The sequence below is a fragment of the Podarcis gaigeae genome (genome assembly GCF_964106915.1).
Source record: "Podarcis gaigeae genome assembly, chromosome: 13".
NCBI classification, from domain to species: Eukaryota; Metazoa; Chordata; class Lepidosauria; order Squamata; family Lacertidae; genus Podarcis; species Podarcis gaigeae.
In genome coordinates this window covers 13,537,358-13,554,372 of record NC_139689.1, presented here as the reverse complement: position 1 = coordinate 13,554,372, position 17,015 = coordinate 13,537,358, and the positions used below count along the sequence as shown (strand labels likewise).

General features: G+C 43.6%; 1 protein-coding gene across 2 annotated transcripts; it reads left to right on the top strand.

The window, feature by feature from the left end:
- The first annotated feature begins 2,073 nt into the window (after nucleotides 1–2,073).
- Nucleotides 2,074–16,801, top strand: LOC310828893 (olfactory receptor 4N2-like). Of its 2 annotated transcripts, XM_083706902.1 has the most exons (3): nucleotides 2,074–2,781; nucleotides 11,588–11,749; nucleotides 15,641–16,801. In XM_083706902.1, the coding sequence occupies exons 1-3, from the start codon at nucleotides 2,110–2,112 to the stop codon at nucleotides 16,079–16,081; spliced, it is 1,275 nt and encodes a 424-aa protein (XP_083563028.1). In that variant the 5' UTR covers nucleotides 2,074–2,109; the 3' UTR covers nucleotides 16,082–16,801. The 2 variants fall into 2 exon arrangements, with proteins under 2 accessions (XP_083563028.1, XP_083563029.1); XM_083706903.1 differs by lacking the exon at nucleotides 2,074–2,781 and having other exon boundaries at nucleotides 11,661–11,749; nucleotides 15,080–16,801.
- The last annotated feature ends 214 nt before the right edge of the window (nucleotides 16,802–17,015 follow it).

Here is a 17,015-nt window from a genome sequence, read left to right as displayed (position 1 = left end):
AAAACATAGACAACTCAACTTACATTGGCTTAACAGTAACACTGATTGACTTCCCTTTATTTCGATTTCGGAAAAAGTTATCTTATTTATCTATCTGCAGTATCTTTTCATAAAAAAGAGAACTTTTCGTAGTAAGCGTTGTGTCATACCTACTGTGATTTTTACGTATACAAATGTGTTTATTATCAACATTTTAATTTCCCTTTATCTCTGTTTTCATGTATATCCTGAATTTATTCCATTCATTATTAAATTTGGTACTTTTTTGGTTCCTTATTTTCTGTGTCAATTTTGCCAGTTGTAAATAATCGAATAGTTTAGATTGCCACTCTTTTATCGTTGGGGTCTTTGATGTTTTCCAATACTGTGCTATAAGGATTCTGGCGGCCACTGTTGCATATTGAAAAAAAGTTTTATCTTCCTTTTTAATTTCTTCACCAATTATCCCCAACAGGAAGGCTTCTGGTTTTTTACTAAAGGTGTATTTAAAGATTTTTTTTAATTCATTATAAATAGATTCCCAAAAAAATTTGAGTATCCCACACGACCACCACATATGAATGAAATTACCCTCCTTTCTCTTGCATTTCCAACACATTATATCACCTGTTTTGTAATTTTTTTCCAGTTTTACAGGTGTTACATACCATCTGTACATCATCTTGTACATGTTTTCCTTAAGTGTTGTACATGCCGAAAAGCTCATGCCTTTACACCATAATGCCTTCCACCTGTCAAACTCTATGTTATATCCTAAATCCACTGCCCACTTCACCATAACCTCCTTTACTTCCTCATCCTTGGTGTCCCACTCAAGTAGCTGGTTGTACATTTTTGATAATAGTTTTGTTTTGCCTTCTATTATTTCGATCTGGAATCTGGATTTCTTCTCACTTATTCCAATCTTTTTATCTTCCATCCACATAGAGTTAATTTGGTGATATTGGATCCAACCAGTCAACTTATTTTTTATTTCTTCATATGATCTAATCTTCCACCCAAACTCTGTTTTGGTCAATAGATCTTCATATGTCCATCTTTTCCCCTCGATGTTTGTCTTTTTTATTGTAAGGATATCAATTGGTGATAACCACCAGGGGGTTTTCTGTTCCAACAATTTTTTATTCCTTTCCCACACTTCTAGCAGTGGCCCCCTAAAGATATGGTTAGAAAAACCTTTGTGTACTCTTCCCTTGTCCCGCCATAAATAGGCATGCCAACCAAATCTCAAATTAAATCCCTCTAGGTCTAACAAATCTCTGTTTTTAATGAGAATCCATTCTTTCACCCAGCAGAGGCATGCCGCCTCATAATATAGCTTTAAATTTGGAACCGCGAGTCCGCCCCTGTCTTTTTGATCTGTGAGCAGTTTGAATTTAATTCTTGGTCTTTTCCCTTGCCAGATGAATTTGGATAGTAGTCTCTGCCAGTCTTTAAATAGTGAGGTTCCCCTGATTATCGGTATATTTTGGAATAAAAAAAGTAGTTTTGGTAATAGGTTCATTTTAATCGCTGCCATTCTCCCCAACCAAGAGAGTTGTATTCTGTTCCACGTATCCAAATCCTTTGTTATTTCTTTCCATATGTTCTTATAATTATTTTCAATCAGATTTATATTCTTCATAGTTAACCAGATTCCAAGATATTTTACTTTACTTACAAAGCACTGGCTTTGTAAATGACTTGTTTAGCACAGAATGTGGTGCATACAGAGGAATGCTCAGGATGTCATTTCGTAATTAATAGAACCCATCGTTCCCTGAGCAAATCCTCTTAGCATGAGAGGTGTTTTGCAGAGAAAAGCTGCAACCTGATTGCCCCATGCCCACCCTACCGTTCTGCCATGCCCAATCTTTCCCCACAATGCTGCAAATATGACTCCGGAACCCTGCTTTGGCAGGAAATTGTTGTGAAGAAGGGATGTAGGAATGTAAGCAACAAGTTATGAGGGGCAAAGCTCCCGCCCATCCCTTCTCCACAGGAAATTGCCTCCTCACCCCAATTGCTTGGTAACTTGGAGTTCCACAAGTTCTAGTGTCAGGAAAGAAGGAGGAAAGTATTTTCTCTGACCGCTGTCTCTATGCCCTAATGTTATAGGCTTCTGGAAGGATGCTGCAAGGGAATGATTCCATGGTGAAAGAGTTCATTCTGCTGGGTCTCTCCCAGGCACGAGGGGCCCAGCTCTTCCTGTTCTTCCTCTTCCTTCTCTTCTACTGTCTGATCCTGCCAGGAAACATCATCATCATCATGACCATCCGCAGCGACACCCGATTGGGGTCCCCCATGTACTTCTTCTTGGCCAACCTGGCATTTCTGGACATCTGCTACTGCTCCGTCACCCCTCCCAAGATGCTGGCTGATTTCTTCTCCAGCCGCAAGGCCATCTCCTACAAGGCTTGCATGGCCCAGATCTTCTTCCTCCACTTGCTGGGAGGGTCAGAGGTCTTTCTTCTCATTGCCATGGCCATTGACCGCTATGTGGCCATTTGCCACCCATTGCATTATGCCACCATAGTAAGCAGGCCAGTCTGCGGTGCCATGGTGGTGGGATCCTGGTGCCTAGGTTTTGTCCACTCCATCATCCAAGTTCTCCTCATTGTCCCACTCCCTTTCTGTGGCCCCAATGAACTGGACAACTTCTTCTGTGACATCACTCAGGTCGTCAAGTTGGCTTGCGCAGATACCTATGCCCTGGAGTTCTTCATGTTTGTCAACAGTGGTGTCTCCACCCTCTTTTGTTTCATTCTCCTCCTCATCTCCTATGTGATTCTGCTGTTCAAGGTGAGAACGGGTTCTGTCGAGGGGAAGAACAAAGCTACTTCCACATGCATCACCCACATCATCATTGTCATTGTCATGTTTGGTCCCGCCATCTACATCTACGGTCACCCTTTCCGGGAGTTTTCTTTTGACAAGGTGGTGGCTGTTTTCCACACTGTGGTCTTCCCCTTGATGAACCCCATCATTTACACGCTGAGGAACAAGGAGATTAAGCATGCCATAAGGAGAATGTTAAGCAAAAATGGTCCTCTGGTTTGACCAGGACTCATATAAATTCTAGGATAGGTATCGGAAACCTGTGACACTCCAGATGTTGTTGGACTCCACTTCCCATTAACCTCAGCAGCATGGCCAATTGTCATGGCTGATGGGATGTTAGTATGACAGCATCTGGAAGGCTGAAAGATTTCCATCTCTGCTCTAAGAGATTAGGCTTTTACCTCTGTTTGGTCAAGAGAGCAGCACCTTCCATCTGCTCTTCTTCAGCCCCCAAATCCAGCAACTAATATTGAGGAGCTTGGGATGAGAACATAGCTGCTGAGACCTGATGTCACTGACAGAGCATTAGTTGAGTGTCTTTGCTATCATTTGTTCTTGTACTGGAAGCTCTTGAACTGAGAAACCAGGGGCTGAGGTCACCTTCAGACTGTCAGTGTTTTGTGGGACGGAATTCAAGTCAGGAATTTGGATTTTCTCCATTAAAGTGGATTGGTTTAATGGTGGGGTCTAATGCAACAAAGGGGGACGCGGGTGGTGCTGTGGGTAAAACCTCAGTGCCTAGGACTTGCCGATCATATGGTCGGCGGTTCGAATCCCCATGGCAGGGTGAGCTCCCATCTTTCGGTCCCAGCTCCTGCCCACCTAGCAGTTCGAAAGCACCCCTAAGTGCAATTAGATAAATAGGTACCGCTTTATAGTGGGAAGGTAAACAACATTTCCGTGTGCTGCGCTGGTGCTGGCTCGCCAGAGCAGCTTCGTCACGCTGGCCACGTGACCCGGAAGTGTCTCCAGACAGCGCTGGCCCCCGGCCTCTTAAGTGAGATGGGCACACAACCCTAGAGTCAGACACGACTGGCCCATACGGGCAGGGGTACTTTTACCTTTAATGCAACAAATCCTACACTGGGGGGAGGGGGACAACAGGTTTTTGCATTTAGGGAAATGCACTGAAAAGTGTGATAAATGAATGATAAATGGAAAGGCACAAACATCAGAATGAATTCAGGATGGATGCTCACTGCCTTCATAACCTCCCCACAAACAAATCAAAGGACATAAAGGTCAGACATGGTCTGACTTCCACATAAACGTTGTGATAGCCAATCAGGACAAATACTCAATAAACAGGTCATCTAGGATCTTCACTCTCATTCAAACACACAACTATAGGGTAGCTTCCTATGACTTCATTATCAGAGTGGATCCATTGGAATTAATGGACCCAAAGTTAGATATGCCATTTATATTCAATAGGTTTACTCTGAGTATGTTTAATGTTGGCTACTACCTCATGTCCACACAATGGTGTTCCAGTGACCTCTCCAAAACCAGGAAACTCTCCAAATGTTTGAGCAAGATCATTTTGTTTCTGAAACACCCAAAGCCTTTCTTGGTCAGGTTGGTCCTTCATAGCTAGCATTTGAGCTAGCATGGTGTAAATTAAAATTTGAGGTTCATATTACAGTATTTTGACATTAAAAATAATGCTTTAATTTTTTTTTCTGTCTTGTTCAGCTCAGTTTTAAGTGTTGTTGCCCACTCCAAAGCCTTCAAAGCAGAATGAGCTTTTAAAAAGAAATCAGAATACAGACATTGATTACTTCATGTAATAAATATTTAGTGCACAGGGACTTCTGGCTATGCACAGTTCCAAGTGGCTGGCAGACCATGCAGCAGTGCAACATATAACTGTGAAAGTAATGTAAATTATACCAGTTGACCAGAACTCCAGATGTGCCCGTGGGTCCTAAAAGGAGTAACAACCCTCACTTTATTGTTTTATCAATGAGGTTTTATGTTGCATCTTGCCATAGTATTGGCACCAATGAAGGATGAAGCTATATACCTTTAAAATGAATAAATTTACAGTACTCAACACATCCATTCATCCAGGCCACAATATGCCCAAAAAAAACAAAGGTGATGTGAACTACAGTAAAGAGCCTGCAGTTGGGGAAACAAGATAGAACATCAGCTGCCCTGGGTTCCAGAAGTGCAGGAGATTTTCACAATCACATTTGGCATGAATTGCAGTCAAGAAAGTGTTGCGTTAGCTCTAGGCTGTCAGTATTCTTCTGGCACTGAAAAAGTGTGCCGCAAATGAATAATTAACAGGGGATGGATCTAGACACAGGGAAAAAAGCACTATAAATAAGTCAGAGATTAGATCATTATAAAAAAAGAAAGAAATCTCTATGAAAAACTGTTTTAAAATTTCCTGTTTTCTGGCGCCATCTGGTGTTGTATGTTTATAGCACATTCAAATTGCTGTATCTTTATTAATGTACAGTGGTGCCCCGCAAGACGAACGCCTCGCAAGACGAAAAACCCGCTAGACAAAAGGGTTTTCCGTTTTTGGAGGCACTTCGCTAAACGAATTTCTCTATGGGGTTGCTTCGCAAGACGAAAAAATCTTGCGAGTTCCCGTGTTTTTTTCTCGCTTTTTTCTGTCCTTTCCCTAAGCGCTAAGCCGCTTATCAGCTGTTCCGCTGATAAGCCGCTTCTCAGCTGATCGCTAAAAGCCGCTAGACAGCTAATAGCGCTAATCCGCTAAGCTGTCAATGGGCTTGCTCCGCAAGACGAAAAAACCGCTAGACGAAGAGAATCACGGAACGGATTAATTTCGTCTTGCGAGGCACCACTGTAACTGAGTCCAGGGAGACATTGCAAGAAAATCAACCGGCATGTCAATTGCTGCTTGCAATGCACTTAGTACCTGTCAGGTGGCTGTTGCGGTTGCTCGAGAGTAACCAGGCAGGACTCAAAACCTGTGTTTTACAGGTTTTTATTTTGGCGCAAACTATTTAGTGAAGAGCCTCAAAGCTCAGGTCTGGCTCAAGCACTAACAGAATCCGGGAGTGGTCTTTTCTTGGACCTCCCCCAACATGAGAGTTTCATTACCCCCAACCTTCTACTTCCCTCTTTGCGCCTTAGGCTACTCGCAGGATGGGCGATGGCAAGGGCATGTTTCCCTCCTGTCCGGCTTGCCCAGGAGCGGTGTTAAGGCTCCCACAAGCATCCTCTGCTCCTTGCACCTCTTCCCCACTAGAGGTGGGACTTTCCTCCTCCCTGGAAGAGAAACTGCTTCGCAAGATTTTCAGAGACTCCCTGTAACACAACTGCCCTTCTATTTCTCGCCTCTGAGCCGATGGCAGTTCCCTGACAGTACCCATCTAAAAGAAAGGTACCCAAAAGTACCATAGCTACAAAGAAGTCAGTGGGTCAGGTGCAGGGATGGGGGAACTTATTTTGGCCCTGGAACCACATTTGCATCTAGCAAATCTTCCAAGGGCCAGTGGTGGACCTGCGGCAAAAGCGGGCAGAGAAGTGAATGGAAATTTCACATTTGTATAGTAGACCCATTTCTACACACCCCCTTCTCCATCCCCCAACCAGATGAGCATGAGGCATTAGCAGAGTTCATGGCCACCTTCCAGCCAAGCAAAATCCACCAGTTGGGGGGGGTGGGGTGTGAGGGGGGTGGCCTGGGAAAAGGAGGTGTGGCCTGAGGAGGGTTTCAAGGGCCAGGTGGAGTTGCATTTGGTCCCCAGGCATGAGGTTCTCCACAAACACACACGTGCCCTGGTTTGCTGGCTACTGCAGTAAAAACAAGGGGTGAGACAGGGAACCAGGCAGAAGGCCTTCTCAGTAGTGGCACCCATCCTGCGGAACGCACTCCCACCAGATGTCAATGAAATAAACAACTATCTGACTTTCAGAAGACATCTGAAGGCAGCCCTGTTTAGGGAAGTGTTTAATGTTTGATGTTTTATTGTGTTTTTAATATCCTGTTGGAAGCTGCCCAGAGTGGCTGGGGAGGCCCAGCCAGGTGAGCGGGTTATAAGTAATACATTATTGTTATTACATGTACAGTGGTGCCCCGCAAGACGAACACCTCGCAAGACGGAAAACCCGCTAGACAAAAGGGTTTTCCGTTTTGGAGGCGCTTCGCAAAACGAATTTCCCTATGGGCTTGCTTCGCAAGACGAAATGTCTTGCGAGTTCCTGCGGGTTTCCCCCCCCCCTTTTCCCCCTTTTCCTAAGCCACTAAGCCGCTTATCAGCTGATCCGCTGATAAGCCACTTAACAGCTGATCCGCTAAAAGCCGCTAAACCACTAATAGCGCTAATCCGCTAAGTTGTCAATGGGCTTGCTTCGCAAGACGAAAAAACCGCTATACGAAGAGCCTCGCGGAACGGATTAATTTCGTCTTGCAAGGCACCACTGTACAATTTTCTTTTTTCCCCTTTTTTAAAAAAATAGTTTTATTGGATTTTTCATCTTTAACAAATTTACATCTTATAATATAATCACAGAATAAATTCCCTACCCCCACCCCAACGACTTCCCCCAACTTCCCTTTCTGGTTTGTAACATATTAATTTAAATCATGTACAATTTTCAAGGGCATGGATGCATGTCACATAAACTTTTTCTTGAGCAGGTAAGCCAAGCAACATACCACTGGGATGGACAAAACTAAATGAAGTGCATCTTTCAGTCACTCTCCTATATTCCCCCATCTTCCCCCCAGGATACAGCTCCATCACATGCAAACTTCAGCTACTAACTTTTTAACAAGTTCCCTGGTCGCTGGACTAGGCTTGATTCCAGAGTAAGCTCTGAACAGGTCCCATCATCATCAATTCTCCTTATTAGGCTAGATGGGATTTTAGGGTCACAGCACGTGGAAAACACAGCATCTGACAGGCCGCAGGTCTTCCTTTTCTCAACAAAGCAGGAAACGATGAGTTATTTTTGTTTTATTCTTGTCATTCAATGTTTCCCCTCTTCATTTATTGTCCTTCTTGTTGAGCATCTGAAGTCCCCCTTGCAACATAAGAGTGGCTGGTTTCAACCTAGAGGTTCAGGATTTGGAGGTTCAGGAAAGGGCAACCAATATGATCCAAGGATTGGAGCAACTCACATGTGGTTAAAACATTGGGGACTTTTCAGTTCATAAGATAAGTTGAAGGGCAAGGGATGGGGTGACAGGGGTGTAGAAGATTATGTACAGTGTGGAGAAAGCAGATAGGAATAATATTGTCTCCCTTTCTCACAATAGAAGAATGCAGGGCCATCCAATGAGGAGAAATGTTGGAAGATCTAGGACAGGCAAAAGAGAGCTCCTCTTTATACAGCTCACAGTTAAACTATGAAATTGGCTCCTACAAGATATAATGATGGTTGCCAGCTGGAATGGATTTAGAAGAGGATTAGACACATTCATGGATGCAACCAGGAATGGCCCAAAGCCACAAAGGCTATGTATGCACTTACTCCACTGTCAGAGGCAGCTGCTGAAGCCAATAGGAAGGGAGCGAGTAGTGGTACTCAGGTCCTGCTTATTGGCTTCCCATGAACATCTTGTTGATGTCTGTGAGAAGAAGATACTGCACCAGGTGGAGCTTTGGTCAGATCTGATGTACTGGACCTTGAAGGTTTTAACAATGCTTTTGGCTGGCATGCATACTTATGGTATGACAAGGTTAAGATCAATAAGGCCTTTAAGAACCATATTGTCAGGAAAGCAGTATTTAATGTCTGGACAAAATACAAAGACTTATTGGAAAACAAAACTCCAAGATGGCTTTCACCTCTGGAAGCTAAGGCCCGAAAAAGACCCAATATGGAGGCCAAATGGCCAAAATATTGGGAAATATTAGAAAAAGATGGAGACAATTGGAAATTGCAGAGTTTGGAGAAAATGAAGGACAAAGTGCGAGACTGGTTACATTATGCTCAGATTAAAGAAGTCTTTAAAAATGACAAAAGGTTAGGGTTCCAGGTGGAAAAATCGAAGTTGGAAACAGAATTGTTAGAACCAAAGACTAAGGTACTATCAAGAATGTATAACTTGCTGTTAAAATGGAATACACAAGACGAAATGGTTAAATCGGCTATGATAAAGTGGGCACAGGATATTGGGCATAACATTATGTTTGAGGACTGGGAAAGGTTGTGGACCACTGGGCTGAACTTCACTGCATGTAATGCTCTGAAGGAAAATGTAATGAAAATGATATATAGATGGTACATGACCCCAGTTAAACTTGCCAAAATATACCATTTGTCTGAAAATAAATGTTGGAAATGTAAAGAAGGTGAAGGAACATTCTTTCACCTCTGGTGGACTTGCCCTAAAGTGAAGGCCTTCTGGGAAATGATATATAATGAGCTGAAAAAGGTATTTAAGTATACCTTCACTAAGAAACCAGAGGCCTTCCTTCTGGGTATTGTCGGTCAGAAGGTGCTAAAGAAGGACCGAACATTTTTTATGTATGCAACAACGGCAGCAAGGATACTCATCGCTAAGAACTGGAAAACTCAAGATCTACCCACACTGGAAGAATGGCAGATGCAGCTGATGGACTATATGCAATTGGCGGAGATGACTGGCAGAATCCGAGACCTGGGAGAAGAGAGGGTTGAAGAAGATTGGAAGAAATTTAAGATTTATTTACAAAAATATTGTAATTTGGTTGAATGTTAAGAAGGATGCTAGATCAAAATAACTGTCCACCACTAAATTAGATTTGAATTCGATGATAAGTGAGATTAAGGAAAATATAAACCTTTTGGAGAACTGCTAGACTGTACTTAAATGAGCAGATATAAGATTGTAAACAAGATGATAATTTGCTTGAAAAAACTTTTTAACGATGTAAGTGGGAGCGGGAGACGTGAGGGAGTCCAAAGAAGTGATGAAATTATGTTATGATACAAGTAATGTTGTTTATTATTTATGCATTTGTATTTAAAAACTTTAATAAATATTTATATATATAAAAAAAGCTTTGGTCAGATCTGGTAGGGCTTTCTTTATAGTCTCATGGGCAGAATAGACATTGTTTGCTCCCTAACGCTTTCAGAAAGGGGGTGATAGCATATGAACAGCCTCCTAGAGATTGGGTAACCACTCTTGGGGTGCCTCAAGTTTCTGTGATACTTCCTACACTGGGTTGTGGCAATGAGGCTGCTTCATGATGGGGGGGGGGTTGTAAAAATATTATTTTCTCAATCATCATCATTCACCACGGAATAAAGGTCCCCATAATTTGCTCCCGTTTCATTTTTTGATGATTTGATGCCCCCTAAATAACAGAAGTCTGTGCTGCAGCATTTTGTGGCAGGTCCTTCAAGTCATAGTTAATGTAACCAACATCATATCTTAAGCTTTTCTTTCTTTACATGGGTACATAGGAAACTATGTTCTACTGAGTCATTGGAACATCTAGTTCAGGCATCCCCAAACTCAGCCCTCCAGATGTTTTGGGACTACAGTTCCCATCATCCCTGACCACTGGTCCTATTAGCTAGGAATGATGGGAGTTGTAGTTCCAAAACATCTGGAGGGCCGAGTTTGGGGGTGCCTGATCTAGTTCAATATTTTCCACACTGCTTGACTGTGGCTCTCCAGAGTTTTAGACAGGATGCTTGCTGATTTCTTCTCCTACCACAAGACGATCTCCTACAAGGATTTCATTGCCCAGATCTTCTTCCTCCATTTTCTTGGTGGGTCCGAGTTCTTCCTTATCATTGCCATGGCCATTGGCTGCTATGTGGCCTGTTGTCACCTGCTGCACTACACCAGTCTAGTCGCCAGAGCAGTCTACTGCATTTCGGCCCTAGCATCATGGTGTCTAGTATTTGTGCACTCCGTCATCCAAATTATCCTTATCATGCCACTCCCCCTTTGTGGCCCCAATGAGCTAGACAATTTCTTCTGTGACATTAACCAGATTGTCAGGTTGGCCTGCACAGATTCCCACATCCTGGAGTTCATCATGTTCTTCAACAGTGGTCTGGCCAACTTTTATCCTTCTCCTCATCTCCTATGGAGCCCTTCTGGTCAAGGTGAGGATAGGATCTGACCAAGAGAAGAGCAAAGCTGCCTCCATCTGCATCACCACATCATCTTCATCTTCATCATGTTCATCATCTACCTCTACTGCTGTCCCTTCCAGGACTATCCCTTCAACAAGGTGGTGGCCATTTTCCACACTGTAGTCTTCCCCCTAATGAATCCCATGATCTACGCACTGAGGAACATGGAGATCAAACAAGCCATGTGAAAGCTGATGGGCAAACACAGATTTTGGGGTATGAAATGAAAGAAAGTAAATAGTGATGGAGTTTGAAGAAGTGGGTTTGCCAAAGCATAAGGCTAGGTGGACAATCTTTCTCAGGCTGAGGGCCACATTAGCTTCTGTGCAACCTTCTGGGGGCCACACACTAGTGGTGGGCAGAGCCAGAAGCAAAAGTGGGCAAAGGAATAAATATGGAGCTATTGCTTAGCATCCAGGCAGATTGGCATGATCATTAATGCTGTAACACGTGCCCTAATTCAATGTGACCTTTCACTAGCTTCTAAACCTCACAGCTACATGATCGTAAGACTGAAAGGGAACCACAAATGTCACCCAGACTGACCCTCCAATCCTATAACATTGTACACTGCTGCGGAAGTGAAGTCTCATTCCAATCTGGATTCATTCTTGATGCATCTCCCACCTTCCCATCCTGGGGGATGCTGCCATCACTTGCAAACCCAGCCACTATCTTTTTTCTTTTTCTTTTTAACAAGCTCCCTGAACTCCAAGTTGGGCTTCCTTCCAGGTCTAAACATGGAGCAGATCCGTTCTCCCATTCAAGGGATTCTCATGGGGCAGGAGCTGATTTAGTATTGGGAGGTGTGAAGACCTGTGGCCAACTAAGGGCATCTCTTGTCGCACCAAGATCCTGCATGGTAAGTCATTCCTGATGCTCCTCTTCTGCCTTTCCTTCATTGATTCTCTCTCTCTCTCTCTCTCTCTCTCTCTCTCTCTCTCTCTCCACATCCTATTCTGCTAACCAACTATGCCTCCAGTGTCTACCTGTGTCTTATTTGAACCTAAGATTGTTTGAGCTTTAAACTATTTTGAAAGGGCCAAGACTATGACACAGCAGCCTTGTGGAAAGCATGTCTAGGTCTGGTTCAGGAAACTGAGTGAAAATTCAAGATGGGGCTCTTCCTGCTCTAATAGGTCATAGAACAGAGAATTTCAGCTTCTCTTCATATATATATATATATATATTTAACGTATCATTTCCAACAGTCCTTTAACATAACTTCTTATCTTATACAATATTTTAGACTTCTGTCAACAACCTCTGAAGATTTTCCTTTCTTTATCACTTATTCTGCATTTCTTAATTTCTCTCTATTACTTTTAATTGTCATTAACTAATAATTCTCTTCACATCCTTCCTTGCAATATTTCATATAATCCTCCTTACAGAACTTCTTGCAGTCCTACTAGCGTAATCTGCTTATTACAATTGCTTTTCAAATAGCTCAGATATTTACTCCAGTCTTCTAAGAATCTCTGGTCCCGCAGGTTTCAAATCCTTCCTGTTAATTTATCTAATTCTGCATAGTCCATTAATCATTTGCCATTCTTTCGTCGGTAATGAGAATTTCGGCTTCTCATTCCTGCTATACCTGCTGAAATTCCCTCTCCTAGACAACTGTTAAAGATGCAAAAGCCCTGGCTTCTTTTCTTTTCCCAGATGCCCATGAGAAGGTCATAAGCTATTTATTTATTTATTCATTCATACATACATACATACATACATACACACACACACACACATCTATGGGAGGATAAGGCTATCAGTGACTCCTAACCCTGATGCCTGTGTTCTACTTCCACTGTTGGAGACTGAATACCAGTTGCTGGAAACCACAGAAGGGGGGTGGGTGTTGCTGGGCTCAGGTCTTCCCTTAGACATCTGCTTGAGCACTGTGAGCACAGGTTTCTGGGCTAGATATACCACTTGCCTGATCCAGCAGGACTCATCTTATGTTCATCCATCACACAATGAACAGAGGGCAAAACAATCTCCTCTATTTGCTAGGAAGTACATCAGACATAGGAAGATTGTGCTATATGCCCAGACAGCACAGTTGGTTTGAGCAAACTGCTGATGATGCCAAGGTTGCTAGTTTGATCCCTGTGTGGGACAGCTGCATATTCCTGCATTGAATGGGGTTGGATTAGATGATGCTTGGGGTCTCTTCCAATTCTATGATTCTATTATTTCAATTGCAACTCTTGCAAATGGAGGTTGTCAGCACGTTGCTCCTGCAATGGTCTACTGCGCATGCTGTAGCTCAGTGTTTGGAGCTCATTTAAATAGGAATAAATGAAGCTGTCTTATAGTGAGACCATTTATCCATCTGGCCAAGTAATGTCTGATCTGGTAGGCAGTGACTCTTGGCTTCCAACAAGGGGTCCTTCACACCACTTACTACTTTACATTCCTTAAATATGCTGGGAATTGAATTCTGAGACTTTCTGCGTGGGAAGCGTATCTCTGGATGGCGAAATGTTCTCAGGGTGCTGCACTTAACCTGGGTTTGCTTCTCTTTGGAAGGAGGTTACTGCAGGTTTGTGGGCATTTGGTAAATATTTACAGACGTACAAGTTGCCCATAGAACCTAAGCACCATATTTTTCACTCTATAAGACGCACCAGACCATAAGACGCACCTAGTTTTTAGAGGAGGAAAACATGAAAAAAAATATTCTGAATCTCAGAAGCCAGAACAACAAGAGGGATTGCTGCGCAGCGAAAGCAGTGATCCCTCTTGCTGTTCTGGCTTCTGTGATAGCTGCGCAGCCTGCATTGGCTCCATAAGATGCACACACATTTCCCCTTACTTTTTAGGAGGGAAAAAGTGAGTCTTATAGAGCAAAAAATATGGTACTTTTCACATGGCTCCCACATCAGATCTCTAGAGCGACAGCCAAGCCCCTGAGATGCTTTCAGAACCCAAGCTCAGCTCTCTGTGCCTTTCTCTCTCATACAAATGCACTCTGTTCTGTTCATTTCATTCGCAAACACATATCCACCCCCATCTTGAGCTGGGCGCAGGGTCTTCTCCCTTCTCTGCTTGTTCTTTTCAGAACACTCCCCCCCCCAATCATCCTGCATCAAGATACAATTGCTTAACGATTTAGTTCCCACATTAATACATTTCCTGCATTTTACATCACAAATGGATATGCCTGACCAACATGCTTCAGTGGCAACTGTGGGCAAGATTCCTGTATTGCCAGGATGACCCTTGGTCATAGCTATCAACTTTTCCCTTTTCTTGCGAGGAATCCTATTCGGAATAAGGGAATTTCCCTTTAAAAAAGGGAAACGTTGACAGCTATGCCCTTGGTGTCTCTTCCAACTCTACAGTTCTATGATTCTATGTTTGACCAACTTTAAGCAGTCCATCGAGCCCATTGAACCTCTCCTCTCAAGCCCTCCAATCTTACAATAGATTCCATTAACAAATCTATGACTCATTCTCCCCTGTTTTTTTGTGGTCAAACAAACCTGGCAGGCAATACGCTTGTTCTTAGCTGAAAGGAGGAGAAGTCCTAGGTGCCTAGGAAGAGGGATTGATTGTTAAACCACTCTGAGAATTGTACTGTAGCTGTGTGAAGGGAAAGGGGATAAACGCTCAGCTCCTTTAACAAACCACAGTTCTCAGGATGTTGGGGGGGAGGGAGTCATGGCTGTTTAAAGTGGTTTGATGTTGCTTTAAATATATACTTAAGTGGTATAATACTGCTTTAAATGATGGGTCCTGAGACTGAAGAGGAAGAAGCTGACAGTCAAGTCCATCTACTTAGTTGGTTGTGGGTAAGAAAGAAAGCAGGTGAGGGCTGGCTGAAAGCAGACTAAGGTTGGTAGGTCAATGGCCCACTCAGCCTGATGAGCCATAACTGCTCAGTGTGTCACTGGACTGTAACTCCCATCATCCCCAGTCAGTATGGGCCATTGTGAGGGAAAATGGGAGCTGTTGTCCAAGAACATCTTGAGACCACCAGGTTGGGAGAGCCTGGTCTACTGTTTCAAGACCAGTCAACCAGCAGAGAATTCCAAGGGCCAGATAGCGAGGCCTTGGGGTCACATTCAGTCCCCAAGCCTGAAGCTTTCCACCCTTTTTAGTTAAATTCAAAGTAAATCCCTCAAGTCTGCACCTTGTCCTCTCTAGCGGATCCAGGTTTTAGAAGCTGTTTCATGTTTGTGTACAGCCTGCAGTCCTTCCAGAGTGAGGATGTGTCTGAGTGTTTGTTGCAGGAGGCAACCCCAAGAGGATGGAGCGGGGCAACCGCACCACGATGGTGAAGGAGTTTGTGCTGCTGGGTCTCTCTCAGAGAAGGGAGGTCCAGCTCTTTCTCTTTGTCCTCTTCCTCTTCTTTGACACCCTCATCTTGCCTGTGAACATCCTCATCATCGTGACCATCTTGAGCAACCCCCGCCTCAGCTCCCCCATGTTCTTCTTCCTGGGCAACCTGGCCTTCCTAGACCTCTGCTACTGCTCAGTCACCCCGCCCAAGATGTTGTCTGACCTGTACTCGCAGCGGAAGGCCATCTCATATTGGGGCTGCATGTCCCAGATCTTCTTCCTCCACTGGCTGGGGGCGGCCGAATTCCTCCTCCTCATTGGCATGGCCTTTGACCGGTACGTGGCCATCTGCCACCCTCTGCGTTATGGCAACGTGGTGAGCAAAGCTGTCTGCTGGGGCCTGGTTGCAACCGTGTGGCTCCTTGGCTTAATGCATTCCCTGATCCAGTTCATTCCCATCATCCAGCTCCCCTTCTGCGGCCCAAACAAGTTGGACAACTTCTTCTGCGACATCAACCAGATCATCAAGCTGGCCTGCACCGACACGTACAACCTGGAGTTTGTCATGTTCTTCAACAGCGGCTTGGCCACTTTGATATGTTTCATTCTCCTCCTCATCTCCTACGGGGCCCTTCTGTCCAAGGTGAGGTCCAGCTCCACCAAAGGGAAGGGCAAGACAGCCTCCACATGTGTCACCCACATCATCATCGTCTTCATCATGTTCGCTCCCGCAATCTACATGTACTGCCGCCCCTTCCAGGCCTTCGCTCTCGACAAGTTGGTCGCCATCTTCCACACCGTGGTCTTCCCCTTAATGAACCCCATGATCTACACCCTGAGGAACAACGAAATCAAAGTTGCCATATGGAAGATGGTCACCAAAACCAAGGTCTGGGGTGGGAAGTGATACCGCAGGAGCAGAGCATGATCCGTCGCCTGTATTATCTCTCTGTTTTTCACTGCATTGTCAGGGCCAGTCATGTACATGTAGGGATGGGGAAGGAACTCAATTCAGTTCACATTTAAAAGTGAATCTTCCAGGGCACCTTCTATCATATGTGGTGGAACTGCAAAACAATAAAGGAATTCTGGGAAACGATATATAATAAACTTTTTTAAATTTTTAGAATAACTTTTGTTAAAAAACCAGAAGCCCTTTTGTTAGGAATTGTAGGTGCAGAGATACCGAAGGAATTGAAAAGACTGTTTATGTACAGCTGCAAGGATGCTGCTTGCTCAGAGATGGGAAACTGATAAGATACCTACGAAAGCGGACTGGCAGATGAAAATACTAGACTATGCAAAGATGGCAAGACTGACTGGGAAAATCAGAAATTGGGAGGATCAACACTTCAATAGACAATGGGACAAATATAGACTGTATCTAAAAGAACACTGTAAACACTTGAACTCTTTGACAGGCTTTAAATAACTCTTGCAAGGTCACAAAGACTTTGGATATAATGGAGGACTGTAATTTGGATGCGTTTATCATATGAAGTTGGCAAAGGTATTTAAAGAACCCACGGAGAGGAGGAGAGAAGTCCTAAGATTCGGAAGAATCTTGTTCTAATTTTAAAAATTGCAAGAATTTTATTTGTGTGAATGAACTTGTAAAACCAAATAAAACTTTATGAAAAAACATAAATAAATAAATAAAAGTGAATCTACCAGATTTACACCTTCAGAAGCAATATGGTAATCGAAACATAGCCATCCTTCGAAATTCACACTTCTCTGAACTTTCGCAATGCAGTTCTCTGACAGACCAGGGCTTGCAAAAATGCATACACTAGGGTAAAGAATGCCTGCTAATGAATGCACTAATGAAAACGACACTC

Coding starts and splice junctions, on each gene's coding strand:
- LOC310828893 (XM_083706902.1), top strand. CDS start 2,110: ATGCTGCAAGGGAATGATTCCATGGTGAAAGAGTTCATTCTGCTGGGT. Junction 2,782..11,587: donor ATGTGATTCTGCTGTTCAAG/GTGAGAACGGGT, acceptor CTTTTTAACAAG/CTCCCTGAACTCCAAGTTGG. Junction 11,750..15,640: donor TCGCACCAAGATCCTGCATG/GTAAGTCATTCC, acceptor CCCATCATCCAG/CTCCCCTTCTGCGGCCCAAA.